Here is an 18,994-nt window from a genome sequence, read left to right on the forward strand (position 1 = left end):
TTACGCCTGGCCAGATCCGGCGGCTACCGCCGAGCTCGTGGCTGTGGGAGGGGAGAAGACGTCGTTGCCGTCGCCGCTCCATCTCCAACCCCACCAAACCGTTGCTCCGCTCGAAGCTTGCCGAAGCCGAGCCGCGCCGCTACCTCCCCCACCGCCGGTAGCCGAGAGCGGGGTTGGGGTGGTCACCGGCGGCAAGCGAAGGTGGCGTTGATGTCAAAGTGTGAGAGGGAGCTTGTTGTGGGGGAAGAATATGACAGGTGGGTCCAGGGGTATTTTAGACCTTTTACAATGTTTATCTCTTCTATTGAACAAAAATTAATTTTTTAATGTTTACGGTATCCATTGGCAATTACCATATTTGAGAGTATCTTCACCTAAAAGTCACTTTGTGCGGTGTCTCACAGCAAAAACCACGAAGTCACGATGTAGTATAGCAAAACGTACCTTAATGCTATATATATCTCGCCCGGTGGCACCTGATTCACCAGAGATGCGAAGCAGATATCAGCTGTAAGCAAAGCCTTCTAGTACTAGTTACGGCAGAGTGGAGAACAGGCGGCCGAACCGATCGACGACGATGGTCACCGGCCGGGGCGAGCAGATGGTGTGCGTGACCGGCGCCGGTGGCTTCATCGGGTCGTGGCTGGTGAAGGAGCTCCTCCACCGCGGATACTTCGTGAGGGGGAGTCATGAGAGAACCTGGTGAGTTCGTCCACGTACGAGAACCACTCTTGCGAAAGCATCTAGTTTTGGACATCGATACAGTTTTTAATGTAGAAGCTAAATCAGTGGTGTAGGCAGAAATTTTTTCATGGATAGTCCTCACTAGTATAAATATGATTTTTGCATGCGGTCAAATCCGATTTTCGAAGGTAGCTGGGCAGCCCACATGAATCCAGATATCTGCGAAAGTTGGAGTTTTTTCTTTCATGTGGGTAGAGAAACTACATACAAAAATCGGATTTTCACATACGGACAATTCGTCCGACTACGAAAAGGACATATCGAAAAAAAATCATAAATCCTAAAACCCTAACTCTAGAAGTCGCTTGAAGCCGTCGGTGTAGTGATCTGTGCGGGAGAGGGAGGGGGGAGGCGTCGGGTCAACGCCGCCAGAGGGATCCTTCTCGCTCAAGCCCACCACCGAGCTCCCCACCGTAGGATCCACCGCCGCCGCTCTCACCCGAGCCACCCACTGCTGCCCCCCCCCCCTTGCCCACCCCGTCGCCCGAGCCACCCAGTGTCACCCTCGCCCGCTGCCCTTGCCTCATCAATGAGGTGGAGTGGCTCATCTGGTGGAGAGGGAGTGGGAGGAGTGGGAGAGTTGAAGAGGAGTTGGAATAGTGGGGAAAAGAGAGAGAGGAAAAGTGAGGAGCCGCCTAGACTTAGCAGGAAAAGAGAGAGGAGGGGAGAAAAAGAAATGTGGGGAGAGTGGGCTGTATTTTCGCCCGCGAAAATTGATTTTTGTATGCGATCCTTAAACCATGCTTGGGGAAGCGATTTTTATAAGCGGGAACAGTTATGGGCCGCTTGTAATAAAAAAGGGTCTCGTCCAGAAAAATCATATTTGTAGTAGTGCCTAGTTCACAAGTTTACACCAAATACTAAAATTTTTTGAACATATAATGTAAATCCCATATACAAGTACAAATTTAATAAAAATACGATAGAAATATAGTAATAATGTCTTATAACATCAATAAACAGCTAACAACAATGTTTGAGATGAGTAAATATTATGATATAACTAGTTCAAATCCAAAACATCTTACACATAAATAGAAAATTAGGAATCCCCTGCTTTATTTTACGCTTGGACTTCATGCATCTAATATAGAAATTTCAAAAGATATTGATGTGAAAAGTTTTAATTTTAAATTGTCTCCCTACAGCGGACATCAAGAATGCTCATTTGCATGTTCTGGATGGAGCTAGAGAAGGCCTGTCCCTCTACCGAGCTGATGTGCTCGACCGCAACAGCCTTCGTGCTGCGTTCGCCTTATGCGATGGCGTTTTCCACGTGGCATCGCCAGTCTCAAATGACCCTGTTAGTTCCAAATTTCCGGCTGTATTATTCTAAACAATTTCGAATCTATATTTTTTCGGCATATTAAACGTATATATGATGACCGAATCGAATTATTAATTTCAAACGTAGGAACTTCTGCCAGCTGCTATCGAGGGAACCAAGAATGTCATCAACGCTGCTGCGGACATGGGCGTCAAGCGTGTGGTGTTTACTTCGTCTTATGGTGCTGTCCATATGAACCCTAACAGAAGATCTGACCAGATTGTTGATGAGAGCTGTTGGAGTGACCTTGAGTTCTGCAAACAAACACAGGTCCACTCTTATAACCAATGGACTGTTAGAAACCATCATTACTAATCCACCACACAAGAGCTATATATAGCGCCCCCATGGATTAGCCAATAGCCGATTATACGCAAAAACGGTTTATTAGCGATCAAAAAGTAATTTACGTGTAAAACTTTTATATGTGTCTTTAGTGATTTAAAAGCTAATACTAAAAAAAACTACATCAAAAATATCTTAAAACTAACTCCAAAATAATTCAAATTTCAACCGCAGCTGAATCTTTATACGGAAAACGATGATACTCCTCCAATTATGTATACCAAAGTAATAATAACCAGATAAATACACGCAACCAAAAGATTACGATTAATTCAGAAAACGAAGTTGACAGAGATATGCTATGTATATATACTTCTTTTTTTTTTTGCAGGGTATGTGTAAAGCTTAAAACTATCAGATTTTTTGTTTTTTTTACGGCTAAAATATATTGAATTTGACGTTAAGATTTTAACCCTAGGTGTAATACAATTGAAAGTATGTATATGATTTTTTCTAGATTTTTTGGTGACATTTTTTAGTTGGTGTGCACGTGTGTACACGTGAGGGCCTGCGTGCATAGGATATGTTGCCATATATGGAGCGTATCCTATGCACACAGGCCCTCGCGTGTACACACTGTGTACACTAACTAAAAATTATCACAAAAAATTCTAGAAAAATTTATACATGTACTTTCAATAGTATTATATCTACGTGCAAAGTCGCATCTTCAAATTCATTCTACATAGAGAATAACAAAAAAAGATAAAATTCTGACAAAATTGCAAGCTTAAAACTGTCAGATTTTTTGTTTTTTTGTTACGGCTAAAATATAATGAATTTGACGTTAAGATTTTAACCCTAGGTGTAATACAATTGAAAGTATGTGTATGATTTTTTATAGATTTTTTGGTGACATTTTTTAGTTGGTGTGTACGTGTGTACACGTGAGGGCCTGTGTGCATAGGATATGTTGCCATGTATATATACTTCAACAAGACAACAACTAATATAACTAATGTACAACTGCATGCAGAACTGGTATTGCTACGCGAAGATGTTGGCCGAGAGGACGGCGATGGAGGAGGCGTCGAAGAGAGGTGTGAATCTCTTGGTGGTCGTGCCGGCCGTCACCGTGGGGGAGATGCTGCAGCCGACGCTGAACGCCAGCGTCCACAGGGTGGCCACCTACATGATGGGGACCAAGAGTGCGTACCCGAACGCCGTCGCCGCGTACGTCGACGTGCGCGACGTCGCCCGCGCGCACGCGCTGGTGTACGAGCACCCCGACGCGCGTGGCCGCTACCTCTGCATAGGCAGCGTGCTGCACCGGTCCGAGTTTGTTCGCTTGCTCAGGGAGCTCTTCCCCCAGTACCCTATCACCTCCAGGTAACTTAGAAATTTTATGATTAGTGTAATCAAACCGATCGAGTGAGAAAAGATTTTATATATGTAAAATGTAATCCATTTCCTAAAAAAATATGTAAAATGTAATTAGTGGATTTGTCGTGAATTTTTATTCGCGTGATTATGTTTTCAATATTTTTAAAAATATATGATAAGAAAAGAAATTATAAAACATGTGCAAAAAAAAAAAGAATCTTATTCGTGTTAACTGATCCAGATGTAAGGACAACAGTAAGCCAATGGTGAAACCATACAAATTCTCTGTACAAAGGCTGGAGACTTTAGGCATGCAGTTCACTCCTTTGAAAGAGAGTTTATACAGGACGGTAATAAGCTTACAAGACAAGGGTCATCTACCTGCAGCAATCTCACGCCGTTCAGCCCTGTGAATCATGATCAGCCCTGGGAAGATTTGAATAAATTGATTGCGAATCATGATCAGATATAAATTAAAGGGAAGATTTGAATAAACTGAATCTGCGTGTATGCATTGTGAAAAGGAATGGAGTTGAATCCTAGTGAGTCAATGATTATCGTTAAGATTAATTTCTACGAGGACTTTAATGTTGATTTTGCTATGAACTACCTTCTCTATTCTATACTAGTGAAATCCACACTTGACTATGCATAAGTAGTACTCCCTCCGTTCCATAATCGTTCTATTGTACACGGTTACTGTAGCCAGCTTAGGTTTTTTTCCTAGCAAAAGACTAATCGTTCTATGCAGCTGTCCGATCGGACACAAATTTTTTCTATAAAGGAAAGAGAAAGAGTCCTTATCTACGATGAATTCTCCTTATATTTTTTTATTTTATTTATTTCAATTAATATGGGAATTTCTAGACGTTGAAAGTTAATGTGGAGGCTTCTTTTTATATTACTAGCAAAATGTCCGTGCTTCGCTACGGATAAATTATTTCTTAGACTAAGTATTGATTAAATTTTAATGACAATTAGGATGGATAAAACCACCATTGTATATTGATATACTCATGATACTCAACCAACTTAGTCTCAAATGAGACTAAGTTCTCATGATACTTAAGATGGGCATGGATGGTCTGACGATCAAACGGCGGTGAGGACTGTGGTAGGATGTATCCCATAATTGGACTCATCTATTGATGGTGAGCATTGGCAACGAAGAAAACCAGAACACCAGAAACGCGACTGACAATATTGTTCTGATAGATAGAGAGAGAAACGACAACGGTGACCTCCAGGTCTGATCTGGGTTGCTCATTTTTTCCGGTCTGATCTGCTTTTTGTTCTAATAATACATGTTTTTTTTGCCCGATCTGGTTTTTTTAATAATACACATGGTTTTTTCAGGTATGATGTGGGTTGCTCATTTTTTTCCGTCTGATCTGGTTTTTCTTCTAATAATACACATAGTTGATCTTTTTTTTTTAATAATACATATGGTTTTTCTGCTACGATCCATGTCGCCGAGTTTTTTCCAGTCCGATCTGGTAGTTTTACACATAGTTTATCTGTTTTATTTTAATAATACACATGGTTTTTCTGCTACGATCCAGGTCGCTGAGTTTTTTCCGGTCCGATATGGTAGTTTTTGTCCGGGTCACCAGTGAATGGTTTTTTTTCGATGTGGGCTTTTGGTTGTGTTGCCAGTTGGTTGTTTTTTCCGGTCCAAATTGGTTTTATACGTGTCTAACACAGATGGCAGATGAAAATTAAGGTTCAATTTTTATAATAGATAAAGATGAAGATTAGGTAACTCTATTTGGGATTCGATCCTTCTGTGTGCACCAAGAAAAAAATAATCGGAAACAGCAATGGAAAAAACCGGGCCCACAAAAAACCGCAACACATATAAAATCGTGACCCACCCAGAAAAAAATCGGATAAAGAAAACCGGGCCCAAATAAAAACCAGAGAAAAAACCAAGACGGAAAACCGGAAAAAAAAACCGCGTTGCGGAAGTAAAAAACGACGGACAAAAATTTTTTACGGAATCATTACATATTTTTTAATTAGGTATAGATTTATTAAGTTAATAGATTTTTAATTCTGAATTTTGCTATTTTTAAATTGTATTTCTATATGGACTCTATTTTCTTTTTTCTCGATTAATATAAGAATTTCTAGACCATGAGAGTAAACGTGGAGACTTCCTTTTCTATTACTTTAATAAGATAATAGATTTGTGCAAACATAAAAAACAAAAAGTTGTGCTTAAAGTACTTTGGATAATAAAGTAAGTCACAAATAAAATAAATAACAATTCTAAATTTTTTTAATAAGACGAATGGTCAAACAGTGCAAGTAAAAAGCCTCTTCGAGGAGACCAGTGGTGACAAAATGATTTTTTTAGAAAAGGGTGTTTTTTATCTGGCATATGAAATTTGCTCTTATAGAGATTTGAACTCAGAACCTTGGAGTACTTACTCAAGTCACTGCAACCACTATACTACATGATGATTATGTGTTTTTCATTTCGTATGATACAATAAAATTCAGAAATATTTGGGATTGAATACGGGACTTCGAAATTAAAACTACACACACCACTTGTCACTGTATTATCAAGTGTATGCATCTCCAGAAATATATGAACACGCCATGCATGACAACTCTGTGTGCTGCCCTAATCATGAGCGAATGATTTGCAAATGCTCAATTTACCAGCATTGTGTTATTCCATCATCTATAATCTTTTACAAGCCTGAAATAAAAAAACGTGTTTGAACGGACGGTGCCCCAGCTATTTTTGCGCGATTCTCCGAGAACGACGAAGAGACACGGATCCGGCCTTGATCGAGGTGGTGGCGCGCAGCGGCGCAGTGTCTGCACGCGACGGGACGAGCGACGCCCGACGCACCAGCGACCTACCGGTGAAACGCTGGTTCATTCCCCTCACATGCGGGACGTCCAGCGGCGCTTCTCGCGGCGAAGCGTCAGCGCTCCTTGCGTGCGGCTGTGAGGGCGCTCCTGGCAGCTAGCGACGCTCCTCGCGTAAAGGCCCGTTGGCACGGTGGGTACCAAAATACCGGAAAAAAATTTGGTGCAGACCGGCTGCAAACCAACGCCGCTGCAGCCCCCACCTGGATAGATGCCGCGTGGATAGGCTATCGATCTAACGGCGAGATTCGCTTGGCTCTAAGCAGGTGATATCGGTGCGTCCAGCTCGATTCCCTTTCGGCTCGCTCGACTCCCTGGATAAGAGCATCTCTAACTGCCTCTCTATTTCACTCTCCAAGCTAAATTTTAGCCATTCTAGTTTAAAAACATCCTCCAACAACCTCTCCAACCGGATGGCTAAACCATCTGGCTAGCTAAAACCTTCCCTTCACTAGCCAAATTTGGCCAGCCAAAAGTGACTAGCCAATGTGGGCCTCACACATTCCTTCTCCCCATGACTCATCTCCTATGTGACTCTCCTCTCTCGCATCGTCTGCGTCCTCCGCGCCGTCGGCGATGGACCCATCCATCCACCGGTGCCGCCCGTGCCCGACGCTAGCGCCGCCACCGGTGATGGCGCGACGCCCAACCAAGAGCCGCCCCCGAGCCCACCACCGCCTCCCCCGCCACCACCACCTCGACCGGCGCCCTCCCTCACCTCCGCGCTCCACTTCTAGTTCTACCTCCCCACCTGGCGGCGAGGACGACAGCCGTTGAGCCTCCACCGACCGCCCCCGCGCCTGCCTCCCCCGCCACCGCTGCCTCGACCGGCGCCCTCCCTTGCCTCCGTGCTCCACTTCTGGTTCTACCTCACCGCCCGGCGGCGAGGACGACGGCCGTCGAGCCTCCGCCGACCACCCCCGCGTCCGTCTCCACCGCCACCGCCGCCTCGACCGGCGCCATCCCTCGCCTCCGCGCTCCCCTTCCGGTTCTACCTCACCGCCCAGTGGTGAGGACGACGACCGTCGAGCCTCCGCCGACCGCCCCCGCGCCCGCCTCCCCGCCACCGCCGCCTTGACCAGCGCCCTCCCTCGCCTCCGCGCTCCCCTTCCGATTCTACCTCACCGCCTGGCGGCGAGGACGACTGCCGTCGAGCCACCGTCGACCGCCCCCGTGTCGCCGCTTGATAGCCCGATCTGGATGCCCGGCCACAAGCCGTCTTCGTCGCCCGACATCTACCTCATCAAGAGGACACTGAAGCTGCCGGTGACGCGACCTCCCCATAGCAAGCAACCTCCGCCAACAGCGCCTGCGCCCGTGCCGCTGCCGCCGTCGCATCCGGCGTCGCCGAAGATGAAGACAAAGGCGAAGGCGAAGAAGCCGAAGAGGAAGGGAAGACGCGTGCACTGCGGCTCGATGGAGACGCCGCAGTGGAGGGAAGGGCCGATGGGGCGTGATATTGAAGGGAGAAGGGTAGCAGAGGCTAACATATGGGCCCTATTTGTCATAGACTTATAATGGGGATGGTAGATAGAGAGGCTGTTGGAGCAAGTAACTAGTTTGACTAGCCAAATCAGATGGATAGTTGACTATATGGGTGTTTGGAGAGTCCAATTTAGAGAGACTGTTGGAGATGCTCTAAGACATGTCTCGCATCGGCTCGCTCATCCACAACCCCCTCCCTCGTCTGCCGCCGCGTTCGCCTGTCCATCTCCCTTACTGAAGACGGCGGCCGGGCCAGCAAGGGTGAGCACGAGGCACGCGTTCCTCTCCACCTCCCTGTCTCCTAGCCATGGGCGCCGTCGGTGACGGCAGCGAATCCAGCGATGGCCGGGTCGGCAATGGTGAGCACGAGGCGCGTTCTTCTCTCGGCGACGGCGGCGGGCCCAGAAAGGTTGGTGTTGGCGAACGTGAGGAAGCGACTGCTCTATCTATTCCTGGTCGCTCTGCGCGCGTACCTAGCCGTCGACCACCATCAACACATTGGTATAGAGAGATGTAGTTTTGCAGTGTCAGTGTGTACACCCCATCTAGCGTGTGTAGTTGTGTACATTTCATCATATTAGTAGTTAAATCCATATATTGATTTGCGAGATCGGAGCAACATGGAGCACGGCAAACCAGGATGGGTGGTGGCTGCCATATTTACAAGCTTAATTAGGTAGAGATCAGAGCTTTTTTATGTTGTTTGTGATGGGACTAATGTTCAGTACGCACGTCTGAAATTCAGAAGATGGCATCTAAATTTTGTTCAGAGTTTTTTCAATTGTTTCCCAAACCTTGAATTACATAAAAAGTAGACCTCCATCCATGACAAAAATCCTCATTCTCTTGTAGGTTCTTAGCCTGATGGAGAAATGGCGGTTCTCTATCTTTGTGAAAAATATAGAAGAGGAAAATACTCTGCATGTCACCCTGTGGTTCTCTATGTTTTGGGAAAAATACAGAAGAGAGAAATGCTCTGCCTGAAAGGACTGTAAATGCGGCAAAAGAGGATTGTAGTTTGTTGATTATAGACTTTTTTGTAATCTGTAAATTGTAGAGTTTGCAAGGATTTATGCTGCAAGCTGTAATCTGCACTTTTTTGGTCAATTTGCAAGGTATAAATGTGCAATGTATTCTTTAATCTGAAATATACATGGTATGTTGGGTGTTCTGAATCATGCAATGTGATGGATGTGTTAAAAAAAGTGATTTTTCTCTTATTCAATTCCTTTGAAAAATTCAATATAGAAAATTATGCAATCTGAAATCATGAAGGTAAAATCTGAAATGTGATGTCTAAAACCTGATCCTTCTCAAACGTTGGTACCAAATTCATTGTCACAAATGAAAGTGTAAATAAAAATAATGATTTGCTGCCATGCCATGTGCTAGTGCAGGCGAAAATGGCTGATGTCCGGTCACAAGAAACCCCGCGGCTGGATCCCTTCCCTTGCCCTCCTCTTGCCATGGTGGTTACGTCGTCCATGAAGCTTCTGTCATGGCGGCAGCGGTTGCCGGCGATTTTGGCCGCGATCTGACAAGACGTCTCTCTTCGCGTCCCCGTGTGATCTAGAGTATCGAAATAATATGTCGAAACATCTACTCGAACGCGTCGAGCCAAGCGCGCGCCTTTCCACGGATTCGAACGAGAGCCGAGTCGCCGCGAACGTCCTCTCTGGGCATATTCATGGCAAGCGTTCGATTAGACTTCTGTCCACGCGGCATCTATCCAGGTCGGGGCTGCAGCGGCGTTGGTTTGCCGCCAGTCTGCACCAATATTTTTTCCAAAATACCCACACGTATAAACGGCCAGATATCTTCAATACTACCCTCCGGTCCCTCCCCCCACCATTAATATGGTGCACCGTAAAACAATTCAATCATATGTATCATATAGTTTAAACAAGTATATAAAGAAATGATAAAATTTAATAAGATATGTTATGATAATATAAGACATTGTACAACTTACAAGACTTAATTTGATCTACACATGAAGGAAAAAAAAACAAAATTTACAATTTATCATTTATTTTTAGATTGCCATTTTTTCAGATTCATTTGGAGAGTAGTCCATATTGCTTTTGGATTATATCCTTCCCATAGTATATCTCATATTTTTAGGTATTGGCTTGTGGGTATTGATAAAAAAAATAAAAAAAACTTATTCTTATTGGAGCATCCGCAATATGTTGAGCTCTATGGCTTAATATAAATGATATGGTTTCTGATAAGTCACCATCAAAATCTTATATGCAGATACTTTTCAGGGCAACGTATTGGCTCCGGTGTTGGGCTCAACAAGGCAACAACAACAAAGGTGTGACGAAGACATCATGCTAATAAATGATGCATGTCGTAAACTTGAGTCAACGGTCATGCAGATTTTTGCCAACTTCAGATGGAGGTTCACTAAAAGGATTCAATAATTGTTGGTCTTTCATCTTATGTTGGTGCTTATTAGTTTGTGTTTGCTTTATGTTAGATTGGGGCGTTTTGTGGACTCTAGAGTGTGAACGCTTCTGAGCGAATTGGTGTAATAATTGGCTATAGTTCGTTGAGTAAAGGTTGAAAATATATTCTACTCCCTCCGTTTCACAATGTAAGTCATCCTAGCATTCCTCACATTCATAGTGATGTTAATGAATCTAGACATATATATTTATCTAGATTCATTAACATCAATATGAATGTGGGAAATACTAGAATGACTTACACTGTGAAACGGAGGAAGTATTATCTAAAAAAAGATCAAATATAGTATTGTGTATTTGTTTATAGACTTGTATCATCCCAATTGATGTTAGTACTAATTTCTTTTAATATTTTTCATTACTCTTTGAGTCGCTGCAAATAGAGGGTGTCATGGTATATGGGTGTAGAAAGTCCTCATCCATACTAAAATATCTAATATATACTAATATAAAAAGGAGGAGTTGCACCCCTCCAATCCTACAGGTGAAATCACCCCATCTCATCTCATCCGTCCATCCGTCCGATGAAATTATCTTATCCGTCCATCCCAACGCACTGACTCCCACAATCCCACCTCGCGCGATGACTCCGCACCCGCCCTACCTTGGCGTATAGATGGCCATAAGACCCGAGGCCTAGCCCAAGCACGGCACGGCCCGACTTGGGTCGGGCCCGTGCTGGCCCGGCCCGACCGCCGGGCCATGCCTGGGCCTCCCCACCGGCACGCTGGGCTGGCCCGGCACGATGGGCCGGCAGGCCAGGCCCAGCACACAAAGTATAGGGTCTAAAAATAAACATATAAATGTCACTGTCCAAAGAATAGAGACCTTAAATAGACTTATTTTAGCTATTTATATACCACAGCCCAAAGAAGAGGGAGGTAAAATAGACTTTTTAAGCTATATATGTCACAGCCCAATAAGAGGGAGGAAAATTAGACTTATTCTAAGGAAAAGCACGATTGCCCATCGTGCCTTTGGGCCGGCCCGAGGCGTGTTGGGCCGTGCCTGGGCCGTGATTGCGGCACGTGGGCTGGCACGGCACGGCCCGGTGCGTCGGTCGGGCCGTGCCGGCCCGACAAGCCTCGGCCCAGGCACAGGCGGGCCTGGGCCGTGCCATGCCGGGCGGCCCACATGGCCATCTATACCTCGGCGTGATGACTCCACTGCGCGATGACTCAACCACCGCGCTACTCGCTCCGCGCCTCCTCCCTCTGCCCTCGACGGAGATGAAGTAGTTCCCCACCGCCGCCGCACTCCACCGCGGCCTGCCCTCACCGGCGCTAATCACCCTCGCGTCGATGGATCCAACGCCCTTCGCCCACCGCCCTCCAACCATCCGCTGTCATCCGGCGTCTATCACCGTCACTATTGGATGCAGGCCGCTGCCCCGGCGTCGACTGCTCTCACTATTGGATCAAGGCCGTCAACCACCGTCGGGTGTCATCCACTGCCACGGCCGCCCGCCGCCTGATCGAGCAGGCCAACACCCATCTCCAACGCCTGCGAGGTGAGTTCCCACACTTGCGCTACAGCCACGCCAGCCGCCATGTCCAAATACAATGAAACATTATTTTCTTCCCCCTCATCTCCTTCCTGTTCTTTGTAGCCTTGTAGGTGAACCATGTACAGAGGCGTGGGGGCTAATCACTAATCAAGCAGATTTTCATGGATCTAACTTATTACCTAAGTTTTCTCCTCTTTGGTGATGGAGCCGGTTCAGGTGCCCTGTAGGCCTGTAATGGAATAGTTGCCACATCCCCAGGAAATCAAGTAATTTAAATACTTCTCTGTTGAATAAACTACATAAATGACATAACGGTGATTCTGTAGTTTTTATCATTATAGTTGTTATCGTTGTTTCTTTGCTGGTGACTGTGCTCTTATACTGATAATGCATAATGAATCACTGTGCCATGAGTAAAATCTGTTTTATTGTGGAAGGAGTAAAAACTATTCACTTGTTGCGTTAATGTGTCCCTGACATGTCAAGGGGACTAACAAAAGGATTTGAAATATTCCAATCGATGTGATACTTCTTCACTAATTCGGTATCAGATGACTAGAATGGTTCCAATGATGCAGCATAGGAGGAGGAAGAAGGTCATTGTGCATTTTTTTTGCTGTTAAATGCTATATAATCCTCATCTAATATGTAAATCTACAGTCCTAACAATTTACGTTGTGGAATTCTTGACTTTAAACTTTCAGGTTCAAAATTCAAGCACAATGGAAGTCGGCAAGCACACATGTACGGATTCAGATATGCAGTGAATAAACAAAGAAACTGTCTATTTCTGCCATAAAAGATTTTTTTTGATATGATATTTCTGCCATTAAAGATTGGCAATTGAACGAACGAATGTGTATGACCCCACCCACACGTCCATGCCCATGTTGATTTAGATTACATTGTACTTTTGTGGCGCTTTGTAGGCATGGTCAGTTGCATACACTGGCCGTTGTAGAGGCTGAATGCATCATCGAAGCTGGGAACGTGGTTGAGGGGCCGATGTGATTATGGTGTTTGTTACGAGTGACATTGACCTGATGGTGCCGGCGTTCGACACAACGGGTGACTAGGTGAATGGTCAAGCGGCTGCTTACGCTGGTGCCTAGGTTGGTAGACCTGGCGTGCTCAAGATCACTAGCGCGGTGAGCATCTCTGCCATCGATGCTAGGTGGTTGTTGAGGTGATGTTCTTCAACAGCGGGATCCCATATTCCCATTGCTGCTCATTGTCGAATGGGATGGCAAACCAGTTGGTGATGGTGAGTGCTACGTATATTCTTCACACTTCATAACCAAAATTTAGTAGATTTTTGCTTGAAAAAATCATCAGCTAATTGAAGCATCTGAAAATGATGCAAGTATATTCTAATTTTACAAAGCTGGAGTAGTGATTATAAGCCGGTGGTCTGCTGCTATTTCGTCATAGCTTTTTTAGGTAATCAGAAGAACAAATACTTGATACACAGACAACTCTGAATATTTGGTTTATATGATTTTCATTTGAAAAAGTTGGTATTATCCTTTGGCATGTCCGCATATGTATGCATACAACTCTACTGACTACTTGCGATTGTTTTTGCGTGAATGATTAGTATCTGTTGTTGCTATTTTCTGCTACAATTGAGTATTACATGCCAAGAGTTAATTTTGAAGATATGAAAACATATTGTTTTTTAATCATGTTAGCTCTAATTTCTTTCACTAAGATCCGTGATACTTTTCTTTATCCATAGAATGTTAAGTAAAAGAAGCTACCTTGAATAGCTGGATGTTCGAATAAATACCTCAAGTTATTTAGTGTATATTCAGATTATGGAATTTAAGCTATACTGATAGCTAAAATGATATGTGCAATAATATACTTATATTGAGTAACCATGTGTGTGTGCTTTTTCACTACTGCAAGTCATAGTTGGGAGCGAGGTCCATTATGTTCATGTGTTCATTTTTCTACAATCGTATGGATCTTTCTACAATTTGCATGCGAGAAGATGCGTAAAAGTCTATTGTTCTGATATTCAAATTAGCTTTCAGTTAAAATGACCTAGAGATTACCTTAGATGACGACACATGGTTCATTCAATTTGAAAATTTGAATTTATTCAAATCTGAATTCAAAATCAGATCTCTGTTTGTTAGGCAAGGAAGTTTTCCAATAATTGTGATGTGCAACATTCATGTTATTAGTATAGCTAAACTTTGGATGTGATTCTACATTTTATCCAATGCATTCTTCTATAGTTATATTATCATTGTTATCATTATCACTAACTTTGGATTTGATTACAGGTACCTGAACTAAGTTTTGATTAATCGGAGCAATGCTGATTGGAAAGATAATATTATTGGAGCAATATTATTCGGAAAAGTGTATTTTGTGGGAGCAGTTTGGCAAGGGTTTTATTGGAGCAATTCTGGTTGGAATTATATTTGTATCGGATCAATACTTATTGGAAAGGATTTTATCAGAGCAATGTTGATTAGGAAGGTTTGTGTAAGTGTGGTCAGAAATTTATCCCCTTGCAATTTAATAGATGCACTCTATTATGCTTACAAGAATTAATGTGCATTTTTTTGAAAGAATTATTTTCTTTGAGATCTTGATGTTTCTTGTCCAGGCATTCCCATGCGTTGCAAATCCAAGGAAGTTGATAACACCCATCTATACTAATATAAAAAGGAGGAGTTCACCCCTTCAATCCTACAGGTGAAATCATTCTATTTCATCTCATCCGTCCATCCGCCATCTCAAATAATCTCATCCGTCCACCCTCCATCTCATATCTCATCTCGCTCCACCGATTCCAATGATTTCGGCGACCCTATGCTCTCCCCCGGTCGCGATGACTCCGCTCACCCCCACACGCGCTTTACTCGCTCCCTCCGCCCGTCCCCGTGCGATAACTCCACCCCTATGGTCCTCCTCTTTGTTTGTTAAACATACCATTTACACTTAACATTTTTATCCTCTGTATATCACTTGCAATGGAGCTTTGATTTTTCTATTATAAACAGTGTATGGCTTCTTTTTTTTCCTGTTGATGTACTTTTAGCTTTAGTAAAATTTGCATCTATTGACTCATGATAATTTGATATATACAAAACTGCATCTTGCCGTTTCAAAAAAATTGTGCCAAACTAGAAGGTCTGTAGCCCCTGTTTGCCTCTTTTTGTTGAGGCTATGTGGCAGCAATTATATGAATTTCTTGAGTAAAGATGATATTTTTGATGGTTTGTTATTCGGCACAGATAGTCGTATATTTTTATGCCTTAGGGCTTGTTCGGTTTGGAGGGGATTAAAGAGGATTGGAGGGGATTGAGGGGGAATAATTCCACACCACAATAGGTGTGGAATAAATCACCTCCAATCCCTCCCTCATAGGGATTAACCGAACAAGGCCTTAAGAGGAAATATCAATAGATACAAATTACAGAGGAGTCCTTGCAAATATATGGTTGTGTGCTTTATGGTGACATGTTATCTTCAGATTTGACTCTCTTCGACATTCATGGCTGCAAATTGTAAGAGAGTCATTTTGCTGATGAAAAATGGAGAAGAATTAGTGAGTTTTGAATTAATTCTTTTGGTGTTACTGAATTGTATTTTGTGAATGTGAACTGCTTATCACCAAAAGATGGAAGTAATGGATCCTGCACTTATGTCCACATCCATACTCTGATCTATAATTGTTTGCTTCCAAAAAGCAGCAATTTCGCAATGTATAAATTGTGCTTAGCACTTTTGTATCCTCTAAATATTTTTATCTTTGTTGGTTAAAAAGTAGTGATTCAACATAGTGGTTTAATAGAGAGAACCATACAAATTGTCATGTTACTATAAAAAGATTACATAGATTTTTCTTTGTATTGTCAAAATGTGCATTACACGTGCACGATAACCAGTAATTAGAAATGGAGGTAGTGGGAGAATGTAGTATTTCTCTTATCAATCTCCTGAAAACGCAATTAAAACACCCCGGCGATTTTCAGTTTACTCAAAAGATGCAATGACCAACTTGGACAACAGCTAGAACTCAGTACATAACTGACTGACAAGTGGGCCCTCAGACGGTCTGACGACCCCTCAAATCTCAATAGAATCCTAGTACGTGCCGCTCGCGAGACACAGTCAGCGTACGTCGCGCCCTGCGCCTCTCGCCTCGCCCACTATAAATCGCTAGCCCCTCTTCCCCGCAACGCCACCCCTGCGCAACGTACACAACCACCACCAGAGCGCCGCCGCCCACCGCCGCCGTCGCCGTCCTTGGGGAAGTTGACAACACGAGACCCATCTTCTTCCCGCACGAATTCTTTCGCCCCCGGGCCCCCGCCGCCGTCGCGCGTGACGACGAAGCCGAGGGCACGAAACCCATCTTGGCGCCGCACGAGCTTTTTCACCACGAGGCTCCGGCCGCCGCCGCCGCCACCGTCGTGCGTGATGAGGAGTCCGACGAGGAGCCCATCGTAGGCATCGTGGGGCTCGAGATGTCCGACTTCCAGGTGATCGGCGAGCTCGGCGGGGGCTTGTACAACGTGGTCTACAAGGCGCGGCTGCGCCGGTGCCCCCACGGCGGCGTGTTCGCGCTCAAGACCCCGTACTACGACCTCGGCGGGAGGGAGGAGGACGAGGCGGTGGCGGCGGTGCTCCGGCGCGTGGAGGGTCTGGAGCACGTCGTCCGGTGCCACGCCATGTTCCGCCGCAACGAGTCCCTGCGCGTCGCGGTGTTCGAGCACATGAACGGCGGCTCGCTGGACCGCGCCCTGTACCGCCGCGGCGGGCGCGGGCTGCCGGAGCCCGCCCTCGCCGAGGTGGCCGCGGCGTGCCTCGCCGCGCTGCGGGGCCTCCACTCCCGCGGCGTCGTCCACCTCCACCTCAACCCGTTCCACATCCTCGCCGACGCCGACGGGAACATCAAGATCTGCGACTTCGACGACGCGAAAATCATCCCGCCGGGCCCCGGCTCGACCGTCTACTCCGGCATCGGCTTCGGCTCGCCGGAGTACATGAGCCCCGAGCGGTGCGCGCCCATGGCCATGGCCGGCGCGCGCGTCGCCCGCGCCGCCGACGTCTGGAGCCTGGGCATCACCGTCCTGCATCTCTACCAGGGATACTGCCCCGCCCGGCCTCTCCCGTCGAAGAGGACGCTGGAGAGGCTCAGCTACGAGATCAGCCACGGCGAGCCGCCGTCGGTGCCGGACGAGGACACGAGGGCGTCGATCGAGCTGCGCGGGTTCGTGTCCGCGTGCCTGCAGAAGTGCGTGTGCACGCGCGCCACGGTGGCGGAGCTGCTCAACCACCCGTTCGTCGCCGAACGGGACGTCGCGGAGTCGCGCCGCGTGCTGAAGGAGGTCATCGTGGCGACCATGGACAAGGACGACTATTAGACTCGGATTAAAAACAGCGATCGCTGTTTCGTTAGATTTTGTATTAATGTGTTTTAGTTTCGGTTTCTTCGTTGTTTAATTTTTAGTTTATGGATGCGTGAGGTTGTAATTTGCATGTACTACCTTTCTGTAAATTACATCGGAACATAAGTTTGCATGTCGGTGCGAGAATTTTATCTCTATGTTGTTAACTGCCTGAATTCAAGTACACCGGTTTTACAAGTTAAGGGACGTGTGTTATATTATTGCGGTTAAGGGACGTAATTCGAACTTATTCCAAAAGAACAAAAGAATGTTGGGCATCAGCCGGCCCATCTTAAGTTCTTAACTAGCAGGCCAGCACCCAGTGTATACTTAGCGGAAAAAGTCCACTTAGACTCCCTTAGTTGTTCACCGAATCTAATTCGTGACCCTTAACTACAAAACCGGGTAGAACGACTTCCCGAATTATTAAAACTAGTGCAATTTGACTCCTCCAGTGGTTTTGGAGGACGATTTTACTGACGTGGCAGCGCTAACCCGGTTTTCATCCCACGTGATGCTTATGTGGCACTAGAATTAAAAAAACATCTGTAGGACCCATGTCATCCTTTCTCCATCCCTTCTTCCTCCTCCCTCCCTCTCCCTCCTTCTCTCTCTTTTCTCTCCCCTTTTCTCTCCCCGTTCGGACGCCGGATCAGCGGCGGTGGCGGCGGGGGGGCGGAGTGGCGACGGCGGCGTGCGGGCGAGGGCTGGAGATGCTACGGCGGCGTGCAGGCAACGGCCGCGCCAAAGCCTGCCCCGTCTTCCAGCTGCCGTCCTTCTCACTCGCCGAGCTCTCCCTCGTCGACGCGTCCTCGCGCCGCGCGTCGAACCTCCTCACGCTCGGATCCACGGAGGAGGATCAGCAGGAAGCGGACGGCGCCGAGGACCCCGCCCTGGTGTTCGACGTCGACGACGAGGGGGAGATGAGCGTGCTCCTGGCTGCGGCGGCGGAGTACGCGCGGCGGATGCGGCATGTGGGCATGCAGGTGGTGGCGATGACGTCCAGGTATCCAGAGGTGGGCTTTGGGGAGGCGTCGTTCACGGAAGTGAGGAGGAAGGCGAGGTGCTTGAATGCTTGATGTGGATCTCCAAGGTCGTCGCTGGCGAGGCGGTGCCTCTGGTCGCCGGGAAGGCATAGTCGTACCCGTACGTCGTGGGAATCCATTGCCAGTGGTGAAGCCGTCCCCGACCAACGGCCGCATCCGCTACCACTCGCCCTCGGCGGCCGAGCTACTCCCGGCCGATGAACTCGTGGCCACCGGCCCCTCCGCCGCGGATGCCGTGAGGATGCGCCGCTTCTCGGCCGCTGTTGGCGCGCTGCGGAAGTAGCAGGGGGAGGCCGTGTCCGACCGCATCCGCCGCTTCCGCGGGGTCCTCGTGGTGATGCTCGCCGGCGTGAGGAGAGAAAGAGAGAGAAGGGGGAGAGGGAGGAGGAAGGAGGGAAGAGAGAGAGGATGACACGTGGGCCCCACATGCCAGTGGGTCCCGC

At 46.4% G+C, this 18,994-nt stretch overlaps 1 protein-coding gene and 1 pseudogene across 1 annotated transcript; both read left to right on the plus strand.

Annotated features, from left to right (window-relative positions):
- Nucleotides 1–500: 500 nt before the first annotated feature.
- Nucleotides 501–4,533, plus strand: LOC127772607 (cinnamoyl-CoA reductase 1-like; annotated as a pseudogene).
- Nucleotides 4,534–7,825: 3,292 nt separating this feature from the next.
- Nucleotides 7,826–17,481, plus strand: LOC127760237 (mitogen-activated protein kinase kinase 9-like). The gene is made up of 2 exons (XM_052284460.1): nt 7,826–8,076; nt 16,329–17,481. Exons 1-2 carry the CDS (start codon nt 7,826–7,828, stop codon nt 17,479–17,481), a joined length of 1,404 nt encoding a protein of 467 aa, XP_052140420.1.
- The last annotated feature ends 1,513 nt before the right edge of the window (nt 17,482–18,994 follow it).

This window comes from Oryza glaberrima, chromosome 1 (assembly GCF_000147395.1).
Source record: "Oryza glaberrima chromosome 1, OglaRS2, whole genome shotgun sequence".
NCBI classification, from domain to species: Eukaryota; Viridiplantae; Streptophyta; class Magnoliopsida; order Poales; family Poaceae; genus Oryza; species Oryza glaberrima.